General features: G+C 36.0%; 2 protein-coding genes, 1 long non-coding RNA gene and 1 pseudogene across 5 annotated transcripts; 3 read left to right on the top strand and 1 right to left on the bottom strand.

The window, feature by feature from the left end:
- Positions 1-3: 3 nt before the first annotated feature.
- On the top strand, positions 4-997 carry LOC147513944 (uncharacterized). The gene is made up of 2 exons (XR_015215783.1): positions 4-357; positions 499-997. It is a non-coding gene; the product is annotated as an uncharacterized LOC147513944 (long non-coding RNA).
- A 3,343-nt stretch (positions 998-4,340) lies between these two features.
- Positions 4,341-6,160, top strand: LOC147513943 (uncharacterized). The gene is made up of 4 exons (XM_086597288.1): positions 4,341-4,479; positions 4,571-4,636; positions 4,729-4,800; positions 5,184-6,160. Exons 1-4 carry the CDS (start codon positions 4,420-4,422, stop codon positions 6,003-6,005), a joined length of 1,020 nt encoding a protein of 339 aa, XP_086453414.1. The 5' UTR covers positions 4,341-4,419; the 3' UTR covers positions 6,006-6,160.
- A 2,442-nt stretch (positions 6,161-8,602) lies between these two features.
- On the top strand, positions 8,603-12,572 carry LOC147513942 (histone-lysine N-methyltransferase, H3 lysine-9 specific SUVH4 pseudogene; annotated as a pseudogene). The gene is made up of 2 exons (XR_015215775.1): positions 8,603-10,881; positions 12,352-12,572. The product of XR_015215775.1 is annotated as a histone-lysine N-methyltransferase, H3 lysine-9 specific SUVH4 pseudogene (transcript).
- Positions 12,573-16,294: 3,722 nt separating this feature from the next.
- LOC147513941 (acyl-CoA-binding domain-containing protein 4-like) lies at positions 16,295-20,293 on the bottom strand. 2 transcript variants are annotated; one of them, XM_086599581.1, is made up of 6 exons: positions 20,074-20,293; positions 19,422-19,527; positions 19,214-19,320; positions 18,674-18,765; positions 17,498-17,565; positions 16,295-16,640 (listed from the first exon to the last, which is right to left on the bottom strand). In XM_086599581.1, the coding sequence occupies exons 2-6, from the start codon at positions 19,500-19,502 to the stop codon at positions 16,479-16,481; spliced, it is 510 nt and encodes a 169-aa protein (XP_086455707.1). In that variant the 5' UTR covers positions 19,503-19,527; positions 20,074-20,293; the 3' UTR covers positions 16,295-16,478. The 2 variants fall into 2 exon arrangements, with proteins under 2 accessions (XP_086455707.1, XP_086455709.1); XM_086599583.1 differs by having other exon boundaries at positions 16,295-16,630.
- Between the last annotated feature and the right edge of the window lie 3,657 nt (positions 20,294-23,950).

Here is a 23,950-nt window from a genome sequence, read left to right as displayed (position 1 = left end):
ACCTTGTTCAGCTGTTGCTAGATTCTTGTGATCCAAGAAACAGAATATTTTGTGAGATACATCTGCTGATACTTTTCTATACGACCATGATTTTGAATTTTAGAGCTTTTGTTTTGTCATGCATAAGAGGAAATGTCGTAATGTTTTTTTTTGTGTCCATCTAGGTCTTGTATATTGTATGGATGATCATTGATGTTGTTCTAATATATTTTGTTTTCGTCTACAAAATTTAATTATCGATAAATATCTAAATTATGTTTATCTGACAACCTGACTGCGTTTCTAATTGTATTCTAATTTTTGCAGTCAAATGCCAAAAATGTTATCATGAAACTCATAAAGAAATTAGATCTTAGGGTACGTTTTTGTGCACTTTAAGTAGCTTTTACTTTTGTTTTTCAATTGAGTTTCTGTGACGAATTATGTAACCTGACATTATATCTTTGCATTGTCAGTGTTATTAATAGATTCATAGGGTTCCTTTTTTCTTTTATGCAGTTGACTGCAATACTCTTGGTTGATTCCCATCTGTGTAGTGACCCTGGGAAATATGTTAGCGCATTGCTTCTCTCATTATCAATCATGTTACAGCTTGAACTCCCTCACATAAATGTCTTGTCTAAGATCGATCTCATTGAGAATTTTGGGAAGCTAGGTGTGGTAAAGGACTTCTAATTAGTCAAATATTAATGATAATTATACAATTACATGCTGATATAGAATAGATCAGAGATACTCATTGTTGTAATAAGAATCATAGCTCACTTAAAAGTTGAAAACAACAGTTCAGTTTTACATCATGATTGAGGTTTCTTCAAGTATAGAAGTATTAACACCACCTGATGATTTGTTTCAAATTTTTCAATCATGGCATTCAAAATTTTCACAAAGAAAAGGTTGTGATCTTCCAGAATATAAGAGCACTAAGTACTCATACTACGGGCAGATAATTTCACAAAAGCCATCGGTACACACTACACACTTAAACGTAAATACTTCAGAATTATAATAATAATTTAAAAAAAAACAAAAAAAGGCAAAATTCTAACCTTATCAGAGCAACCCACTCTTGATACTGCTTCAAAAAAATCCTTATACCTCTTAACAAACTCTCAACAAAAAGCCGACGGTACACACTACACACAGCAACCCACTCTTGGTACTTCTTCAAAAAAACCTTATACCTCTCAAGAATATATATAGAGATATTGAGGAATTGGTGTTTGATTTCGATTGCAAGACATAAAGAGTGTAGAGTTGGTGTGAAGTTGGACATTGACGAATTGGTGTTTGATTTCGATTGGAAGAGAACATCAGTGTTTGATTTCAATTGCAAGACATAAAGGAGGAATGACTAAATAATAACAAAAGAAAATGAGGAATGACTAAATAATAACAAAAGAGAGATTGCAATTTGCCTACTCGAGAGTTGAGGAGGCTTCCGAAATACCCGCCTATCATATAGTGTAGAGATTTGTTACTGCCCTCCATGTTAGGCCGACCCCAAAAAAAATAAATAATTACTAGTATACTGCTAAGCAGTGGGGGTGAGCGGAGTGGGAGAGGAAAATGGATGAGTGGAGATGGAGAAGGAGGAGTGGAGATTTAGAGTGTCTGGAGAGAGAGATGAAAAGGGAGAGTGAGAGAGACGAAGAGAAAAAATAGAAGGGAAGAGATGAGGACAGACAGACAGAAACCAACCAAGTTGGTTTTTGTCAACATAACCCCCTTCTCCCAAAACCCGCACCGAACCCGAACCCAAACCGAAATACATAGGGTAGGGTTTGGTCACACTCTCTAAACCCAGACCAACCTGAGCCCGACCCGATAATTTAGCCTTAAACCCGTTAAAAGGGCTAAAAAACCTGAAACCAAACCTGGACCGAAATTGAACCCCAAATCCGGTTTCAATTGCATACTATGAATCTCATATAAAAGAATAAGTTAGATAAATATTTGGATTATGATCTCATTCATGTTTACAATGATGAGTTATTTAATATATTGGATTATGAAAAAAATTATGTCGGGATTTCCAATTTTTTTAGTAATTGACGTGATCATGTGTCTATATTTCATTCCGGTCCATCTATTTTTAAATCATATCAAATAATTATGTCCGAAGATATAGGTGATAATTACTTCCAAGTTCATTAAGTTTTATTTTGTTTGAAGGAGTTGTAGATAGCCGAAAAAAGAATAAAATGTAGATATATATTTCAAATAAAGTTTCTTATTGTTTCTTTCTTCATTTATACCGGGTTTTATCCTATCCGAAACCCAAACCCGAAGCCCAATCAAAAATTGCAAATATAGGGTTAGGATAGGTTTGGTCACACTTCTCAACAAAATACCCGACTCCGAACCTGACCTGCTGAAAACCGGTCCGGGTTTAGATAACCCGATACCCGTTCAAAACCCAAAAAGTCTGGTTCGGGCCGGGTCGGGTACCCGTTTGGACATCCCTAAACAGGACCCATAATCTATTAGGACGACAGACCCCACTGAAAAGCGAAAATATCCAAATTTCAACTTTTGTCTTTTTACTTTCTTAAGCCCAAAAACCTTTCTTAAGCTCAATTTTTTTTTTCCCACCATACCTTTTTATTTTCCAATCCAAATAAACTTAACCCACACATTTTTTTCATTCTCTACACTTATTTATCATTTTTTTCAAATTCTTTTGTTCTATTTCTATTTACAACCCTAAAATTTTATTTATTATTATTTTTTTAATGACATTGAGTGAAATGGAATGGACATATGATATGCTTTTAATGTGAAAAATGAACTATTTAATAAAGAGAAGTTTCAATCAAGTGACCAAGACGGCAACCAAGACGAGATAACTCTATACACAATTATTGTTTATAATGATTCCAATATCAATTATTATAAGATCATTATGAGGACAACTTGAACAAAATCACTACTACAAAATGACACATTTACCACAGTAAGGGAGAAGTTTTATACTACTGTTCTACCAAAAACAGTGGCTAATATACTTATACCACGATAAAAATTTTGTTTGTTATTTGTTTATTAGTTTACGCCACTGTTTCCATGTAAACTGTGGGATCTAGTTTGCCATAAGCCACGGTTCCAATTATTTATGTTTTTAAAACCAGAGAACCCCACTGTTTTCCTCAAACAGTGGTTTACAACGTTTTTATTTTGGGCAAAATAATCAATTGTTGTGGCCTTTTAAGTTTTACACCAAAAAGCCTCACTCTCTCGAGAAAAAGGATCGACAAACTCTCTCAAAACCATCTTGCGCTATTCACTCTCTAACTTCTACTATTCTTTGTAGAACCATAACTTTGCACATCCCACCTGAATCTATGAGCCTAGGATAATGTTCAGGATGGAAGGGCTGGTGCATCTTTCAATCGTCGATTTAAGTGGTTATGGGAGAGATAAAAGCAGAGTCTCGAATCCCACTAATTTAATTTACCTCTCGACTGGAGCTTCAAAGCAAATTAGAGAGGAATTTAATCGATTAAGCCTTATATCTTGAACCCGATTTCTATCTCAAATACTCTTCCGCCAATGCAACCTATTATGGGTTTCTCCTTTCCAAATTAATATTTGATTTTTTTTTTAATTGTGATTATAAAATCTATCTATTAAATTTTTGAATTTTACCTTAAAATTCATGCTTATAAACACATGTTTTGACAATTGTGTCCCTGTTCTTTTATATATTGACAATTTTACCCTCACTTTTTATGACTATTTTGTCCCTGTTATTTAATCATTGTAATTGTTTTGCCCCTCATTTTTTTTATTACTATTTTGCCTATGTTATTTTATTATATTGACAATTTTACCCCTCCTCTTTATGATTTAAACAAGAACGCACAACGTGCGTAGGCTAGTATATTTACATCAACCGATATATCTTATCTTACTTCTTTAATGAAAACGGGGGGCTCTACAGTAAATAATCATCACATCATTAATTTTTCTTTCCTATTTTGCCCATTGCCAAACGCCAATATTATAGTTTATGTCATTTTTGTTTTCTTTTTTGAAGGGGTAAAATTATACTTTCACGTCCATAAATAAATTATCAAATAAAAATAAACTAAATTCAGATGGGGTCCACTACATGAGATTTTTTTTTGGAAATTATTAGTATTGATTACGTGGCGAAGACACATATAAAGAGGCTAGTCTGATATATATTGGTTTTCGGCCCCTCCATGGAATATAGGGCCTTGCTCATAGTTCTAATTTGTTTGGGGGTCTGCGAAATGGGGTATGCCCGTAGACAATGACAGAGAATAATATTAGGCCAGCGTTTTCGTGTTGGGCTCGAGCTGGGATTGCAACCCGGACCGCCATACACTTTATACTTTTATAGAAGCCCTAGAATCAGTCTTCCTCTATATATAATACAAGTAGAAGCCCTAGATGAGATCCCAGCCTCTCGCCGAACAAAACCGCGTTTACTCTTCCACACAAATCTCAGAGGTACGGTTGCTTTGTTTTTCCTAGGGTTTATTTTTTCTTCAAGCATGAGACCTTGAGATTACTTATAGCTTCTGTAAATAATTGATTTCAGTGTTGGGGAGTAAATTTGGACTCGATTTTTCCGGAGGAGATGCATAGAATGAAATTATTTGTGCAGGTTTTACCTTTCTAATCGAATTTTCACTCCGTTGTGAAATTACACTTCAGAAGACAACTTCTTATGATTTTTTTTTGCTTGTTGTCTGATAGCCTGATGATGATGAAAGGTCCGTGGATGATAGCGGATATCATATATATCAGGATGAGTGGGCAGGTCGGCAGGTGAGCCCAGTTTCTTTATTTTACTTATTATTTAAATTCCAAGCAATTTGTGTGCTATCATGTCATGTAATAGGTGGAGTTTTGTGTGTTTTTAAGGAAAAGAAAAAAATACAATCATTTTCTCATCTCACACCCCACTGCATGGTAGTTTACTAGTAGTTTTGAGAGTGGGGGTGTGTAAGAAGGCAATGAAGTATGGGACAATGAGGGTAAGGGCAAAAGGATATTGCAATAGGTTATCAAAGAAACATGTTGTTTAGGATCGTGGCATACTTCATAATAAGGCCGCAAATATCAACCAATATATTGACACTATTTCAATCCGTTGTGAAATTACACTTCAGAAGACAACTTATGATTTTTTTTTGCCTGTTGTCTGATAGACTGATGATGATGAAAGGTCGGTGGATGATAGCGGTGATGATGATGAAAGCCCTGGGGATGGTAGCGTTGATGATGAAATGCCTGGGGGTGATAGCAATGTCTCTAATTGCCAGCTTCAGCAGGGTCTTGTAGACGAGTGCTTTGGGAAGTTTGAGGCTGCCATGAAGGCTAATGACTTTGTTAGCATGGAAGAAAATATTATCAAGTTGTTGAAGCTTTCAGAATTGGAGAAAGTTCCTCTCCTTTACTCAAAAGCTGTTCGGATGTTGCAATTTCAATATTTATTTAACACGGAAGCTATGGGGATGTTGAGTATTAGTGATGCCAAGATTTTGAATTCCATGCGTGAGAAGATTGTGCAGGATATTATGCACAGGGTAGGTGATGTTGTTCCTGGAGACAGTTGCCACTTCGCTGATAGATTGGAACGGAATTGGTGTTTTTATAGGGATGACATACGTAGGCAGCGTCTTACTGATCTTTCTGCCAATCAAGACGAGATGAAGGACTCCATGGAAACAAATGACTGGGTTAGCGTAGAAGAATGTCTTGTGAAATTAGCAAGTGTTGAAGAAACGGAGAAAGTTCGCGATCTTTACAAAAAAGATATGGCAATGTTGGAGGCTGAGCTTGAGGCGGAGTCTTCAGATATTGAGATAGCTAAGAAGAAGGTGAGTATTAGTGATGCTGTGGTTTCTGATAATGAGAAAGCTGAGAAGAAGTTGAGTAAGACTGATGCTAATGCTTCTACTTCCATGAAACAGAAGTTTAAGATGAGTATTAAGCACATGTTTGGTTCACGCCAATTAAGCACGTGTTAGGGGTTCATGCCGAATGGTCTGTCTGAGTAGGTGTTTCTGAATATGACACTGAATCATCTGTACATGAGAGGTAGGTTTTGGTCTTTCCTGTTTTGTTGTGGGAGCACGGTGATTTTGTGCGACTTCAAACTCTGGTTAATTATTTTCCTTCTGTCTGTCAAACGTTTATCACGGACTGTGTGTTTAGTTAATGTCTTCCTAAACATGTACTCATTGGAATCTGATGTACGGCATTGAAAAGCCCAACTAAAAAAAACTCCAATCACTAAAAAAAAAATCTCCAATCGAAGACCAGAAGAAGCCCGACAAAAAATGCCCAACTAAAGCCCACTAAAAATCCAATTGCATTTGTTGATTTCAATAATGATACAATACTCTTGTTCCACACTATTAAACATCGACCCACACCTTATAAGCTTCAAGATTTGCCACATTATAAGCTAGATCCAAAGATTATTGGGTTGTTGAAATACTTATACCAAAAAAAAAAAAAATAGAATCTGTGTTTGTGATTTTGTATCCCTTCGTAAGAGCATCATCAACGAATTTCTAAATTTGATTTCTAATGTAACAGTTGACAATTTATTTAACAATTTTCGTCCCCAATGAACTGTTATAACAACGTTTTCATAATAACAATTGTCAAATCCGGAACTAAATTATTCAAAAATATAGGAATGACTCGCACGGGACAACTTGTCCCGTTCAAGAGTGAGACGGGACTACTTTTGCCGTCCATAATTTTTTTTGTTTTTTTTAATAAAAAATTCCAAATGGCTCGATTTTGTACCGTTGGACTTTTGGATTGTCGGGCTTTTATAATTTGGCACGGGACAACTATTTCCGTCCAAAATAAAAAAGCAAATTTTGCCCAAAATGCGTTAGTTATTCCCTTCGTTTAAATTTTTTTGAAATACCAAAACTGTTGAGGTGTCACAACGAAAAATAGAAATGGCGTTGATGATGCTCTAAGAGAGGGACTTTTGTTATAGTTGATGCATAAACTCTAACAAATAAGTAGAAAATTGATTCTTGCAACTTTAAGGAATGTAAACTCCATCTGCTGGGGTTTGTGCTGTCTCAAAATAGTGCTTGGTTTAGCAACACTAAATTGTTTTGTCGTCATGGTTGGAATGTTGGGTTTAGCACATCTCTACTACTTATAAGTGGTGTGGTTGAGTTAGCCGAATAAATTGTCTCTCGGGTCTCTCGTTCTACCTTTGTAATTTTGTGAATCGTGATTTTATTTTTATTTATTTTTTGTCGTCTATTGGCCCACCAGAAAAAGATATGAGAGAACTTTAATTCATGTCCCAACCCCCTAACATAGCTCTTACTTCCTACTTAAACTTGTAGTCAAACTTGCAAAATCAACACCAAATTATTAGTGGTCATCAATGAAATATCTGATCTAAAGGATTCACTCAATCACTTAAATAAAAGTAACAATACTTCTCTTAACACTGCAAAGGAAGTAGTGGCACTGAACTACTGAAGGCATCATTGTCGTAGGCATTAAAAGGCACATTGCAACCATAGACATTCAGTATTCACATAGGCATGCTTAATCTCTTCGTATTTAGCCCCCATCCCTGTCCACCGTTGCCTGAATTGCATTTGTAGCGCACTTCAATGAGTGTCCAACAGTCCAACACATCCCATTCATGAGCACACCGTAATGTCATCTATTTCAAGTAAATCGCCACTTCAAGATATTAGAAGTATAACCAAATATGGACATTTTTAGTGTTTTTATATTATTCTTTAACAATGTCGTGAACATAAGATTATACTTTAGCAAAAAGGTCTTAGAGCATCTCTAGGTGGTAGTATAATCTGCATTTTTCTTCATATTTGAAGAAAAAGTTCGGAATATTTCGGAATTCCATCTCTAGGTAGTCTCATTCATAGTCGCATCACCTATTTGTTCGCATTCTTGTTCGCAAATTTGGCAATTTATATGCGGATGCGGAGCGACATTGGTAATGTCGCCCCAATTTTTTTTTTGACTTTGACCGAAGACCACGCGCCCGCTGGTAATCGCACGCCACTACTAATGTCGTTTGTGAGTTATTTTTATTTTTACTTTTTTCAATTCGGTCGCGCATTGTTTGGGAATATCGGCGTGAGTTTTTTTGAACTTGGGGCGGCGTGTGGGTAATGTCGCGATATTAATATATATGCAGCGCCAAGGTACCAAATGGGCGTTGTAGGGTCTAAAATTGCATTTGCGGTCGATATTTACGACCACCTAAGTTAGTCGAAATTTGCGACCAGATTCTCCAAAAAAAAATTTCAAATTTGAAGAGTATACTACCACCACCTACAGACGCTCTTAGTTACTATGGAATCAGACGTTATTTAATATACTTCAAACCAATTTTGTTTAATTTATCTTCACAACCTCACTGGATCTTGTGGTAAGGGTTACCCATCACTGAATTTCAGTAACACGTTGGATTACCACTTTCGTATTTCAATACAAGTTTTCTTTTAGATTTTTATATAATAAAACCCATACACTTTCAACATAAAATAGATAAAAAAAACATTTCCTTTCCTATCAGTACAAAGGTAACGGCTAGTAAAACTTTCTTAATTTTGAAAAATGGCGCTCAACACCCACACACACTGACACACGTTTCCCGAAGAGGGAGCAGTACTCATTTCCCTTGTCACTTCACATTCCCGAAATCCCGTTGCTCATTTTGAAATCCCACTAATACCAAACACCTTTTTCATCTTCTCTTCTCTCTCTCAAGTAAAAACACTATTTTTCAACATCCTTCATTCAACCCATTGTGATTTTTCTCATAAAAAATCCATCTTGACAGAATCATTGTCTAATATGGCAGAACCAAAGGCTGATGTTACAGAAGTGAAGAGTGAATCATTGTCAGAGATGATGGGGTGGGAGACGAAAGGGGTCAGAACTCGACTTCCAGGTATGAAAAGACTATGCCAGACTAAGATCACTACTTCTTTTGAAGAAATTAGAGTTAAGAAAATTAGAGTAGTTAAAACAAAAGGGACTAAAACAACAACTATAAATTTGGGGGATAATAATGTTGATGAAACAAGTGATGTGGAAGAGATGGATCGTGATGGCGAAGAAGTTGTTGCTGTTGAAGGGAAAGAGAAGACGATGACAAACATTGAGACTAGTTTAGTAGTTTTTGAAAAGAGTGATCATCAAAAGGTTAAGGAGATTTTGAGGGTTTTTAATAAGTACTACCTTCAAAGTGTTCAAGAAGAAGAGCAAAGATGCTGCAACGCTGACAAGGTAGTTAAGAGCAGTAAAGGTTCAAAAAGGGGGAAAAATTCTGTTGGAGAAAAAGATGAAGAGAAGCAGAAAAATACTTCAAAAAGGCCGGATTTGAAAGCTATGACAAAAATGTTGGAGACAAAGTGTGTCTTGAATGAAGCCAAAAGATTTGGGGACATTCCGGGAATTGAAGTTGGGCAACAGTTTTGTTCACGTACAGAAATGGTTGTTGTTGGCATTCATAAGCATTGGTTGATGGGCATTGATTACATGACTGCAACAAACTATAAGAAGGGAGAGTACAAGTATTATACATTCCCTCTTGCGACGTCGATTGTGGTATCTGGACAGTATGAAGATGATTTGGATGATTCTAAAGAGATTGTGTATACTGGTCAAGGTGGGAATAACTTGCTTGGTAATAAGCGTCAAGTCAGTGACCAAGTGCTGGAAAGAGGAAATTTGGCTCTCAAGAACAACATAGACCAATCTATGCCTGTGAGAGTAATTAGGGGACATCCATATGCAAGTAGCTTTACTGGAAAGATATATACATACGATGGTTTGTACGATGTTGTCAACTATTGGGCTGAGAAAGGTGTATCTGGATTCACTGTTTTCAAGTATAAGCTGAAGCGAATAGAAGGACAGCCTGAGTTAACTACCAACAAGGTTCAGTATGTTCGAGCACAAGCACATAGACTTTTTGCGGAGCTAAAAGGTAAAGTGTGTGAAGACATCAGTGGAGGTCAAGAGAAGTTGTGGATTCCTGCTTCTAATTTGGTTGATGATCCACCTGTTCCACCAACTGGTTATACTTATAGCAACTCTGTCCAAGTCGCGGATGGCATCACAGTCCCCAAAGTTACTAGCGGGTGCAAATGCAAGGGCGCTTGTACTGATCCCAATATATGTGCGTGTGCAAAACTCAACGGTGGTGACTTTCCATATGTTCGTCTTAACGGTGGTCGGTTGATTGAAGCTAAAGCAGTTGTCTTCGAGTGTGGCCCAAAGTGCGGATGTGGACCGCAGTGTGTGAATAGAACATCACAACAAGGGCTCAAGTACCAGCTTGAGGTGTATCGCACTTCGGATAAGGGATGGGCAGTAAGGTCGTGGGATTTTATTCCTGCTGGCGCACCTGTTTGCGAGTACTTTGGAACCCTTATGCGGACCAGTGACTTGGATGATGTCGTTGGAAATGTCTTTATCTTTGAGATTGACTGCTTACAGACAATGAAGGGGCTTGATGGAAGACTGACCAGGCCAGGAGTTGTTCCTAAACACTTGCGTACTCGCATGGATGAAACTGATGACAAGGAAAGCGAAAGTGCTGCTGAGTTTTGCATAAACGCTGGTACAGTAGGTGGTGTAGCAAGGTTTATGAATCACAGTTGTGAGCCGAATGTATTTGTTCAGTGTGTTTTGAGCTCTACACATGATATTCGACTTGCTCGAATAGTCTTCTTCGCTGCAGATAACATTCCTCCATTACAGGAGCTTACCTACGATTATGGTTTTGTTCTGGATAGCGTGACGGATGCAGCTGGTAAAGTTAAAGTTATGCCATGCTATTGTGGTGCACCTGGTTGCTGCAAGCGTCTACACTAGGTAAGATGCAAACATGTTAAAATTTGACTTTTGATAATCTCCTGTCAGTTTTCAGTTTTGTGTTTAAATTTTGTTTTGCACACCTTGTTATATAGGAAATGATGATACATCTACTTTTTCACATATAAATTGCAGCAAAGTTTACTCATAGTTCTGCTAAAGCTTTATAGTGAACAACCACATCAATAACCAGTTTAATTATTTTCCTCTTTATGTAGTGGTATTCAGTGATGGTTAATGTGTCATTGGAGTTTCTGAAGGTTACTCCTGGAGTAATTCAATCCTTTGTGTAATTTTGAAAAGTTAGAGCCTGTGTTTGTCTTCTGTAATGTAGTCTATATCTCGAGAGAACTGTGTGGCAAAAAAAAATCGAAATGGGGATCATGGTTGATAAATGATGATAGGGCTCCTCTATCTTGGAGCAGGTGAAAGATTTGTGTGTAATTTTAATTATCATATGATACCATCTTTTTGGGGAAAGAAAAATTGAGTAATTTTTCAAAATGATGGCATCGAAGTAAAATGATCTCAAGTCATCTGCAATCATGGATGTCCCAAGTACATAACTAAAATGAACACATTTTGCTTGTGGGACCTCTCATTTTGTACAAAATCATCTCATGATTGCCTAATCTAGCAATTGCAGCAACGTCTGCTGAAAGTCTGTAACATTATACTTATCTTTACTAAGGTAAATGATGAAGTGCTCATCCATAGCTTCATCTGTTCCAACTCGACTTCAATTGTCATGGTACATTGCCTAAACCTATGCAGTCGGAGGCGCAGGGAACTTAGGTGACATTAGGGACACCCCAGGTGTGAGCTAGGTGGCACTAGCGCCCCCAGGAGCAAGCCTTAGGTGCCTCTAGGCACTAATCACTAGGGTGAGCATCGTTGATACCCTAGGCGAGTTTTTGACGGCTTAGGCAGCCACAGCTGCACAAATTAATCCAATAGTATAGCTACTGTATGTGCTGTAGGCATGAGTCACAAAGGTGTGACCCTCAGTGATAGGTCTAGGCGAGCTTTTGTCATGTTAGGCAGCCAGAGCTGCAACCATACTTGGTGCAATTGTTGCTGCTCTTCTTTCAATAGATACCGCAGCACTCTCAAGATGGCAAATGCATCCCGCATAGTAACTTACTGAACAACACTTTTCATGGGTGAGTTTGTTGTCCTTGTGGTTCTTGTTGGACTTGTGGTTAATATTTTCCATCAGATCTTTGTTATTGTTTAGTTGTTAGATCTCTAACATAATTGTTTTATTTTCTTGGAACTACTGCGTCTTTCCTAGCGAAGTACGTACATGTGTCAGTTGGTTCTAATTTACAACCAAGAATGAAATGTTTTTTTTCCCTTTTTATTTCTTTTCTACTGTGTGCCTAGTCAAGCTAGTTTTTCAGCAAGTGTACCCTATTACTTATTGATGATGTTGATTTTAAGTTGAAATTGTTTTCCTATCTTGTGCAGGTGTACATTATTTGCCTGAAAAAAAATAGAGATACAATGGTACAGAGCAACGATAAGGTACAGTATAAGTGGCTGGCTTTGTAACAGATAAGAAAGCAGAAGTACTTAATTTTGGCCAAGAATCGTCTCTTTTTGCTGATGGACATCCATTCTTTTTGTTTAAAGAAATGCCAAAAAGCTACATCTGGTGGTGGTTATTTTTGTTTTCAAGGGTTTGATTGTCAAACACTCAAACTATGGTTCTTATGGTGGATGTATAATTGTTAAGTGTTTGCTTAACGAAGGTACTTATTAAAATCAGGATTCAGGAACTGACAGGTACACTTAAATCAAATGTTCTAACTTTCAACGTACTCATTGTATTGTTCGGACTTCGTACATGGGCTCTCTTGTTTTTCTACATTCATTGGCTTCTGTTCATGTAACTCACTCACCTATTTTGATGTGTATATGCAAATCTGATGTGTATATGCAAATCTGAGCCTATATAGTGTTGGTTTTCCTCAACTGATAGAGAGACGCAGGCAGTACACAAAAATGGGAAACAGAATATGTGCTCAGTGAGTGACGATGATGACTATAATTGAGAAAGTAAGGTTGAAAATACATAAATGTAACATAACATATTAAGGCTATGTTTGATTGGAGCTGTGACAAAGGCAAATTTTGTCACCATTTGCCACTCGCAAATTTGTAATGTGACAATTGCAAATAACTTGTGGCAAATTTAAATTACCACTGTTTGATGATACTGTGGTAAATATCATTTGCCTCTGCAACTATTTGCAGCTATTTGATTGTCCAAATTTACCGCGGCAAATATTTCATTTTTTATGTGTTTTTAAAATATTTAAGATTTAAAAATGATGGCTACTCTTATTTGTAAATTTATTTTATTTGTATATGGTTTTATTTGTGTGGTTTTTTCCCACAGCAAGTAGTATTTCAACTTTTATTTTTTTTTTTGTTTTCAAACTCAATGAAATATAAGAAAAAGCAAAAAAAAAAAAATTATAAACAAGATCACTCTGAGTGAACTTCTCAACAATCTACCAACGATAACATACACAATACTAAGTAATTTTTATGTACTATTGTGCAAAATAGTATTAAAAACATATTCAACCATATAGTTTTATGACTTTTATCCATTAACACCATTGTTACATAATAAAAGACCAATGAATGAAGGATCTTGGTGGATTTGAACCACCACCGCCTTGGGATACATGAAGATGCAATCTCCCAAGTGCTCTACCATTTGAGCTAAAGATCCGTTATGTGGCAATCTACTAGTTTGCTTATCTACTAGTTGTCAAGTTGCAACTACTGCAGCACCCAGCACACACTCCACCCAGCAGCAGCAGCACCCAGCACACACTCCACCCAGCAGCAGCTGCAGTAGCACCCAGCACACTCCACCCAGCAGCAACAGCACCACAGAGACCACCGCACCACAGAGGTAGCGCACACACACACACACACACACACTCCACCAAAAATCACATCAGCACACACACACACACACCTAGTACCTACTGCACCACCAGCGCACCTGGAAGCAGCAGGACCAGCACCTGGAAGCAGCAGCAGCAGCGCAGACCACTCCTCCACACCACCTGAGTGCACACTCTTCACCACTCCTCTTCACTAGACCACCTGACCTTCACTAGACCACCACACACACACACACTGCACACAGTCCACACGCACCACCTACACCACACACACACTGCACACAGTCCACCACTACCACACACACAGCAGCACACACACACTACCACACACACCACCTACACCATCCCACTACACACGCACACAGAGACTCAACAAGCACACACACCTACACTGAAATCTATTACTAGTCTATGCATGATATTTACAACTCATTTAAACGAAATAACAACGGTTACCGACATGTTCTCACAAACAAAATCTGTTTCAATACTTCTTTGAATAAGTAATAGTCCATATAATCCCTCCTATTTTACTGAAAACATAATCCAAAAGTTTCTAGGAAGGAAAAACACCAATTTCAATATCGCAGACTAACATAGCCATAATACTTTCAAACTAAATATTCTTTCATGTCAGAAATTACATAGGGGATAATATTATCATACTAAAATCATCTAGTGACTACAACAAGAGAAGTACAACTCACCTCGCAGAACTAGATCAATAGGAATTCAATTGAAAGGATCACTTCAGTAAAGCTATGAATAATCGTGTCTACGAACTGCAACTAAACTCCTTTAACCCAATACCCCCAGCAATTCGTTCAACACTCCAAGAGATTGATTTCTTTTTGAGTCAATGGAAAATCAACAGTATCAATCACCAAAAGCATTCATCTCCTTTTAATTGTTCTGCTCACCTATATTTCCTCTAACCAACTGCCCTGTATGCATGACCCCATTGCCGTTATCCCATTTTTCAAGTTTAGTTCCAAGAGTCCCAAGTTACTAGGACTCTAGTCTTGACTAGTTCAAACTCTCTCTCTTTAACAACACTTCACTCAAGTGTCAACCTTTAATGTTTGCTTCAATTTGTTCTAACTTATAATACCCCTACACCACCAGATATAACCATCTGTTCCTACCCACTCTCATCGGACCAACACCAAGTAATTGCTAACTAATTTAGTTCCTGACAACATGCTCACCTCAAGCAACCAAGTCTTGCCTTTTTTTAGTTTCTTACTGATTTCTCAAATAAACACAAGCAGTAAACACAACCCATATATAATCAAAGTAACAATTCCTATGCTCCAATATCTATTAGAGTATTAGACTAAGATAATACCAAAAGAAATACTATAAAAGAATGCATGTAGAATATAAAAATAAACAATGAATACCTATGGATTTAGAATTAATACTAATTATAATAACAATAAAGAAATAGCAACGACATTAAATATAAATAAATAATCCAAGATACTACATACTCAGATGGATACAAAAAATTGCTCAATAATCTTTAACTTTTGAAGCAATCAGAAATGGCATAAGCGAATTAGAAGTTCATACACAACAGGAGCAACTTCTTACTTTAATCGGGAACAAATAGTGACCACTTGTCCGGTATCGACGATTCTTGTTGGGTTTCATCCTCTCCTACGCATCAGTCACTTTAATCGGGAACAAATAGATCCAATTAAATTGTTAAACTAATGATCTAAAGAATAAACATAAAAGAAAAAGAATAAACAAAGAATGAGAGATGGAGAGAGAGATGAACGTACCTAAGCCATGCAAATCGATGAAATAGCTCGCCCCTCCAAATCGATTAAAGAGAGATTATTGAGAGAGGAAGGAGAGAGCAAGAGACTGCGAACCAGAAAGGGGGGAGAGAGAAATGTTATCGGGCTTTTTTTTTTTCATTTTTGATTGGTGGCAAATCATGGCAAATTTGTGTACAAAATTGTCGTGGCAAAATTTACTCACCTCCCCCAGAGTAAATTTTGGCACCAAACTCATGGCAAATAACAACTTGTGGCAAATCCAAAAAAATTGCCATGACTCAAAAAACACATCAAGCAATGGCAAACAAGTGAATAGTGCATTTATTTGCATTTGTCATGGCAAATGGGGCAATCAAACACAGCCTAAGAGTACATTGCCAGAACATGTTTGGCACTTTTGCTCTTATACATTCGCAAGAACCCTTCCCTTGGCAAAATAATAATAATGGCCACTGTTATTCTTAATACCTATTCTGAAACCATAATGAATGGCTTTAGCGTTTTGTAAGCTAAATTTCTAGATCATGCACCACTGTTTCAAGACAGCCATTTGTTTTCCACATTCAAATTCGGATTCCCAATTTGTATCCGCGATTAACAATTTCCACTTTAAAATTCAATGCTGCAATGGCACAAAAAGGAGACGTGCAATGGGGATTAATTGCTAACATTACCAATCTGTGTTTTTTTGAAGAAGAAGAAGGTAACATACCAATAAATAACCTTCAGTAAATGAGTGAGGAAGCTGAACCTATTATAGAAGAAGCAAGACAGGAGAACAATCTGTAAACAACAGGCTAAAATTGGTAAATGGATTATATACACATCCAAGAAAGATTTCTTGAAATTTTGAATAAGGCTCAGAAATCAATGTTACCAATCACAACTGCATCCAAGAGGAGTTAGATGCACATAGATCACATGGGGACTTTCCATCATTATCCTTCACATCTCGGTCAGCATTTTGCTTCACAAGAAATTCAGCAACGCCTTCTCTGTCACACATTGCAGCATAACGTTGTGGCGTCTGGCCTTCATCATCCTAGCAAGCGGTATTATTAGTGGTCATTGTTCAACTCATCCCAAACTCTAATCTAAAGGATTATTAGTGGCTACTGCCTTGAATAATGAAAATATTCATTCAGTCAATTATATCACGCAACAGAACACTCCCACGACAATACACCTAAAGAGTTGTAATAATAATCATCTCGGTTTGAAATTTCAAAACTGCATATGGTTTTTACTAATTTCTTCATTGCTTTTTCTTGAGCTTTTGTAGCATACACTATGGCATAAATCTCCGAACTAGTTTATGTGTAAATTTTGAGTCTTTGTAAGTCTTCATTAGAAGCTGCATTTTAGAACTTTAATGCAAACTTACACATCTTTAAACTTAAAGCAGTAAATTGTATACAAACTCTCAATGAAAAGTAGTTCAGTTTAAGCAAGCAGAGGTTTCCTCGTCTTTTGTGTGTGTGTTGAAATATAAATTGAGTTGGTTCCAACTGAAAGTATGAACCATAATTATGCTTCTTTTTCTCATTAATTATTTATTTATCTTTATTCTTATGTATTGGGGTGCGTGGGGGTAGCGTGTGGAGTCTGTTTTTGCTGTCCCAAAATAGTGCCTAGCTGTGCAGAAACCGTATCAACCATGGGTTTGCATCGAAATCACGTCGTTGAGTGTGTGCAACCTTGAAGCATGACTTCGGTGATTGTTATCTTTTTGGGATCGCTAGACAGCAAAACTGGTATCGTGGCGTGTGTTTGGAGGGGGGAGCCTGGTTTATGCCTGAGGGCTAGACCCCCACGTCCAAAAGCCGGATGCAAGGGCTGCACCAATTATCCACTTAGGACTACTAAGAGGCAGAAGAAAAATAACAATCAGTATAGTACCTTAGCATTTACATCAGCAGTCTTGCTAAGATCTACAGCCCAGTGCAATGCAGTCCTTCCTTCACTATCTGCAATAGCCAATAATGAGTTGGGATCAGAAATGTTGTAAGAAGAGTTTATAATCTATGTTGAAAAATAGAAAAAGATAAAAATTGAACCAAGCGAATTCAGAAATTCCTGTAAGAATAATAGCTGAAGTGATACCTAGGCAATGAGAATAGCACAACTACATGTTTACATCAAAGCTAGAACCAAGTAAAAGGGTAATGTTACTGGCGTGCTTAGTGTTCTACTTAACAAAGTGGGAAAAAGGACTGTGCAGCTCATCGTTTGTTACTTCGCTCTTGTCTAAATATCGTATTCAGAGCAGTACAGGGTTAGTACTTCGCTACTTTGAATATGTTTGAGCTGGTTAATCTAATCAGTAAAAAACTTGCACTACACGAATAGAAGACAACTGCAGTGCAGAAACACTTGTAGAAGCATAAAAGTGCATGTCTTAAGTTATACAAGCATCTCTATCCTATGTAAAATACCCTCCAAGACAACAAGATGGTTTCGTAGACCCTTCTTAGCCTCGACAGAATGTCGGATTCAATAAGACATGACTCGTATACGTTCAAGAAGAAGGTGAAGGAAATCCTAAAATGCTAACAATTTTAGGTTGAGTAACAAATTTAGTCAGAACATTTGAATTCTGAAGAGTATAGTTAGACAGGCTACTCGCGTGGGTCCCAAAAACCACAATAACAGTTGTGTTTAATATCATAGATGCATAGGTCTGCTGAAAGTGGAAGCATGATACACGGATACGCACCGAAGTTAAGAGTAGATAAACCTATAGAACTTTGAATTTTCACCCTTCCAGATTCTACAATGCCAACCACAATTAAAGGATAGGGCTGAGATTTTTTTAGCATAATTTTGCTATTACATGCATTGTCAGCAAACAAATTTGTTCAAATACAAATTTGCCCACATATGTCTGGCACGTACAGGGTCTGTAATTTTATGTTCATATAATAACAGATAATTACTTAATTAGAAATCATTAATTGACCCACGGAATCAAATGGAAGAGTAACAACAGATTAAGGAAAAAACTGAAGAATGAACACTATGATTAAAAAACAAAGAAAAAAAAACGGTAATAATGAAATAGATTTAGTCACATACCCTTAAGGTTCACTGAAACACCAGTGTCTATAAATTTATTTAGCTTATCTATCTCTCCTTCTCTTGCAGATTCAAGTAGTGCCTCCAGCTTCCTGATATGAAAAAGCAAAATTAACAGAAGTTATAAGAATTGTTTGACATATCAAGGGAAGTATCAATCCTAGTATGAACCAAATCGCCTGACCTGCAATACAATCTGCCTAGTTTTATAACCAACAAACTCGATTGAAAAAGTTGCAAAGTTATTCAACAAACCCTCGTTCTTTATGTGCCAAATCCTGTTATATGGTTTCCAGGTCACGTATACAAGGAATGAATGTACCAAAGCGTATCACCATTATTCCATTAACATATTAGAAACGATCATGTCAAGTCTAAATTCTTGGGAACAGCAACTGTTCACATGAATTTGGCATGTAGTTTACGAATTTTCTTCCAACAACTATTGCCAAACTATTAGAATACATACGTGTAGCATACACTCAATTATTTTCACTTAAACCAATAAATGACAAAGGTAAAACATATTCAAAACCTTACACTTCAGTGTTATTAGAATCTTCCTCATAGACTAAACTGCTGAAAACTGGTCCCATCATCCCATTGGAAGCTGAACTACTTGCATCACCATCTCCATCTTTTCTACTCTGGTAATGAGCAAGTTAAAGAGAAAGTGAACAGATCAACAGAGTAGATTAAAGTACAGGAACGTCAGAAATTTATATGGTCAAACAAATGAACAACTTACAGCAGGAGAACCAGCTGCCCAAGATGGATATAGCTCACAGACAAGTTTGATATACATCTGGATAGCTTCTTCAGGAGACATAGAACCCAATCTTTGTCATGCATTCCTTTCACAAGTGAAAACAATATCAAATGTTTTGTACACACTATGATCCCTCAAGCAGCTGGTGGTAGACGATGGCTCAGTAATAATAAGAATCATGTATACGACAATGAGTATACACTCAAAGAGATTAAATAAAACAAAGTTTTGAGCAAGTCTAAAGTCTTCAAGCACTGATAGAAAATATGTGATATCACACCAAGCTTTAACTACTGTGGTACAATGATCCCTTGGGAAACACGGTTTTAGACAACAACAAAAAAAAGTCAAACAAAAACTTGCGTTTAAGAAATCACATAACCTGACAAAATTTTGTTTTTTTCAACATGCTATCAAGTACAATCTACAGAGACGTAAGATGATCCACCAGACTCGATGAAATCATATCGTCTATGCAGGATGTGCAAGAAAACACGCTCAACAGGGATTAATGAGACAAAAAAGTAAATCAAAACTTTACATAAATTTCGTCCATGAAAATGATGCAAGGCAAAAGAAACAACAGTTAATGAATCACAATGAAAACCTAACACAGATTTGAATTTCTTACTTGGTGATCACGAGCACATCCAAACATCCCACGTATCAATTTTGCACTTTTGCCAACTCATTCATCAATAATGGCACCTGAATCAATCGCATCAAAAAGAAAAGGGCAGATATTTGCGTCAGAAAGATAAATCTGGACCAAGACCCAACCTTCAAGAAGTTGGCATCAGAGTTACTGGCAACGGCTCCAGCTAAGAGTGTCTTTCCTGTTCCAGGAGGACCATAGAAGAATTTACAAAGGAATAAACACATAATCAAGAATTTGATATCGGAACTGAATTACAGACATAAACTGTCAAGACAGCTAAATAACAAATGGAAGAAGATAAAACTGGGAAGGTTAAAATCTAAGGAACAGTTCAGGAATTAAAAAGCTAAACATTTAGGATAATCTGGTCAGACAAAATAATGTCCCGGATCTTCATGAAGCCAACTGGATCAACCTGGTACAAAATGTTGGATTGATAACTTCACAAATTGTCCAACAAAACAAGCGACATTTTGGTGCATGGATAAACATTCTGATTCAAATTCTGACAATGTAATGATTTTGACTGGAAAACTACAAACCAATCAAACTAAACAAATACAGGAATTTGTTTTAAGATCCTAAACCATCTGATAAGAATCGAATGCTCAATTATAGATCAATCACATTCCAATCCAATGAAGACAATTGGATAAAATAAAGACTGAACATATATAAACTAAAAACTGCAGACTAAAATCTTCAATGCTATAAACATCAATTCCTGCTTCAGACCAGTTCAAAGTTCTAAAATTCAATGCAGCTTGGAAAATATCACTTCCTATTTTAGCAATTAAGTATCTAGTTAATCAAACTTTCCGATACAATACTCCTATGTGGAATGCTGAATTAAGAAGTGAAATATCATTTTTCTCACAAGAGGGGAAGAACGAAGATAGTTGTGCATAAATTCACCTGAGACAATCAAAACAGATCATTGACACCCATAGTATAATAAAACCCCATTTAGTTACAAAAACCAAGTTAAATCAATCACTTACTTGACGTGGCATGATTGTGAGAGTCGTCATATCAAGAATCACTCTAGTTCCTGCGGTCAGTTTAAATAATGGCAGCCAACAACACTGGTCCAACTGGCTTTCTTTCAAAAAAAAAAAAAAAAAAAAAAAAAAAAAAAAAAAAAAAAAAAACTTTATGAGTTAAACAGTTGCTCCTCAACTCATCTAGCATGGCATCCAGAAGGGGAGCGTGAACCGAGAATACAATATAAATTTTGATGGGACATTCACTCACATGCTACCAACTCAACTCTTCTCATTTTTCTCTGAACTCATACTCCTTTACCTCCCTGCATATTTCATTCATAAGAAATCACAGGACATCAAACATTATAAAAAGAAAAGATGGCTTCTCAAATCAAAATACAAATAATCAGTAAATGTATTTTTTTCAAACCTCAAATGGATCATGCAAAAAACCCTGAGGGAGTACAGTCAGCACACAATGCTCTCACATATTTGTTGAAAGAGGAAATCAATTGTGCTTTACAAACTTAATACCATAAATACAAGTCGAATTGATCAAAGCAAACATCAAAAAAAAATGTTAACAATCACAAGGCTTTAAACAACAATTTCCAAGGATTTTGCTTTCACCCTTTTAAAGGGATTTTTAGGTCACGTGGCTTGATTCAAATTCTAACAGAAATTTTCAAATCTCAGCACATAACTAAATAATACAGGAATTTGGTTGGCTAAACCATCAAGTATGATTACTACAGGGACAGAAGGACAAATAACTAACAAATGGAGAAAGGTTTTTAAAATCTTCAATGAAACATCAATTCCTGCTTCAGCAGTTCAGCTCAGCATGCAGCTGGAAATATCACTTCCTATTTTAGCCATTAAGTATCTAGTTAATCAAACTTTACGATACAATACTCCTATGTGGAACCAGTTTTAGTGTGCATTTTTGAGACATCTTGACATTGCTAGTTAATGGTTTTTTACCGTTTTTTTATTTATTTTTAGATAATAGAAATGGATTTTTTTTTTTTAGTCAAAACTTAAATTTTTTTTCCAAAGAAAATAAATAATTACTGGTCCAAGTCTTTCCAGGTTGTCAGTCACCCGGGTTAACCATAAGTTGTTTCACTCAAATGCTAAAACAAATTCTTCAAAATTTTTCATCTGAACTCATAGTTAATGAATCTACCAAAATCATACAATAACAAGTTGAAAAGATGTCTACCAAATCAAAAACAAACAAATAATTCTTTTAAATGTATTTTTTCAAACCTCAAACGGATCATGCAAAATCCCTGAGGGATGATACAGTCATGTAATAAATGCTCTAAATTTTTTTATTTGTTGAAAGAGGAAATCAATTGTGCTTTACAAACTTAATACCATAAATACAAGTCGAATTGATCAAAGCAAACATCCAAATTCCAAAGGCTCGGCATGTTAACAATCACAAGGCTTTAAACAAGTAGTATTTCCAATTGAGTTTATTTTTTAAACTAAACTAGTTTATTAATATATTGCACGTGGCTTGTTTTTAATGTTCTATTTTGCTTCAAACAACCACTTTTTAACGTTGAGTGGAGCGGAGCCCATGCGTTGAAAAACTTTTTTATTTATTTTTGCACCTTATTTTTTTAATGGATTTTTTTTTTTTTTTTTTTTAATAAGACTTAAAACTTTTCCGTTGCAAATTGATGATATTAATAATTTGAAACATAAACAAAATTATACTTTTATTTTAATTCACAAAATTAGAGTGCGTTGATTAGTGGGAATTTAATATGGACTGATGAAGTTGACTATTTAAACACTTAAGTCATTAATTGATACTACTATGTCTATATATCTACATAATCCAGTTCATAAGTTTACAACAATTTAACAAATTGTTAACTTCATATAATGTTATAAGTCGATCTACATAACTCTACATGTGGAGAAAACTATAAAAGATTAACATTAAAAGTAAAAAATTATTTATTTATTATTATTATTTGTTATAAGTATAAATTTTATTGATAATGGTAACGAGTTTTACAAATAATTATGATAAACGTGCAAAAAAGTTGTGCCGCAAGTCATTTATGAATTTGTTTTTTGTTTTTTTTAGGTTGAGGTCTCACGCTTATTTAAGAATTGAGAGTGAGTTATAAGTCTACATAGCTCTACTATCATGTAGAGAAAACTATAAAAGATTAACATTTAAAGTAAAAAATTACCTTGTTTTGTTTTGTTTTTTTTAAGTGAAAAAATTACCTTCTCAACTTTCTAGCAAATAGTTGAGAGAGACACACAAAACCTTTTGAGATTTTGAACCCATACCATCAGAAAATTCAGCACTCAACTTATGATTTTCAAAATAATTGGTAATAGAGAAAACACAAAACAAAATCAACGGTTTGGATTTTGAATTGTCACGGATCGATGACATGGAAACAAACAAACGGGCGGGATTTTTTTTGGAGAGATGTTATGGATTTCATTATCGATTGTTGCAACTTTGTCGGAGGTTAAAAATGCTTTTGATCAAGGAATCAAAATTGACTTTTGGTTTTTGTTGTTGATTGTTGCAACTTTGTGGGAGTAGTTAAAAATGCTTCTAGAAGATCAAGTTTATCAATTATTTGTGATGCTTGTGATTAAAGTTGGATGCAAGGAGAAAACACAAGGTTTATCTTTGACTATTTGTGATGCTTGTGCAGAGGATGATGTGAAGGTGGAATGTGTTGAGAGGAGTATGAAGATTGTGTTGGTGAGGTCTATCAATGATGTTAAGTCTAGCATTCTCCCATCTTTTTTCATCATCCTTCCAATTTCAATGGAATTGGCTGGTCGTATTGTTGTTATGTGCAAAAAAGAGAAAT

This window comes from Coptis chinensis, chromosome 3, assembly GCF_015680905.1.
Source record: "Coptis chinensis isolate HL-2020 chromosome 3, ASM1568090v1, whole genome shotgun sequence".
Lineage (NCBI taxonomy): Eukaryota > Viridiplantae > Streptophyta > Magnoliopsida > Ranunculales > Ranunculaceae > Coptis > Coptis chinensis.
The sequence above is the reverse complement of the archived record's forward strand: the minus strand, read 5'-3'. Positions and strand labels throughout refer to the sequence as shown.

Coding starts and splice junctions, on each gene's coding strand:
- LOC147513943 (XM_086597288.1), top strand. CDS start 4,420: ATGAGATCCCAGCCTCTCGCCGAACAAAACCGCGTTTACTCTTCCACA. Junction 4,637..4,728: donor GAATGAAATTATTTGTGCAG/GTTTTACCTTTC, acceptor GTTGTCTGATAG/CCTGATGATGATGAAAGGTC. Junction 4,801..5,183: donor ATGAGTGGGCAGGTCGGCAG/GTGAGCCCAGTT, acceptor GTTGTCTGATAG/ACTGATGATGATGAAAGGTC.
- LOC147513941 (XM_086599581.1), bottom strand. CDS start 19,502: ATGTCTCCTGAAGAAGCTATCCAGATGTATATCAAACTTGTCTGTGAG. Junction 19,321..19,421: donor GGGCAGCTGGTTCTCCTGCT/GTAAGTTGTTCA, acceptor GCTCATTACCAG/AGTAGAAAAGATGGAGATGG. Junction 17,566..18,673: donor TGTTTCAGTGAACCTTAAGG/GTATGTGACTAA, acceptor TGGCTATTGCAG/ATAGTGAAGGAAGGACTGCA.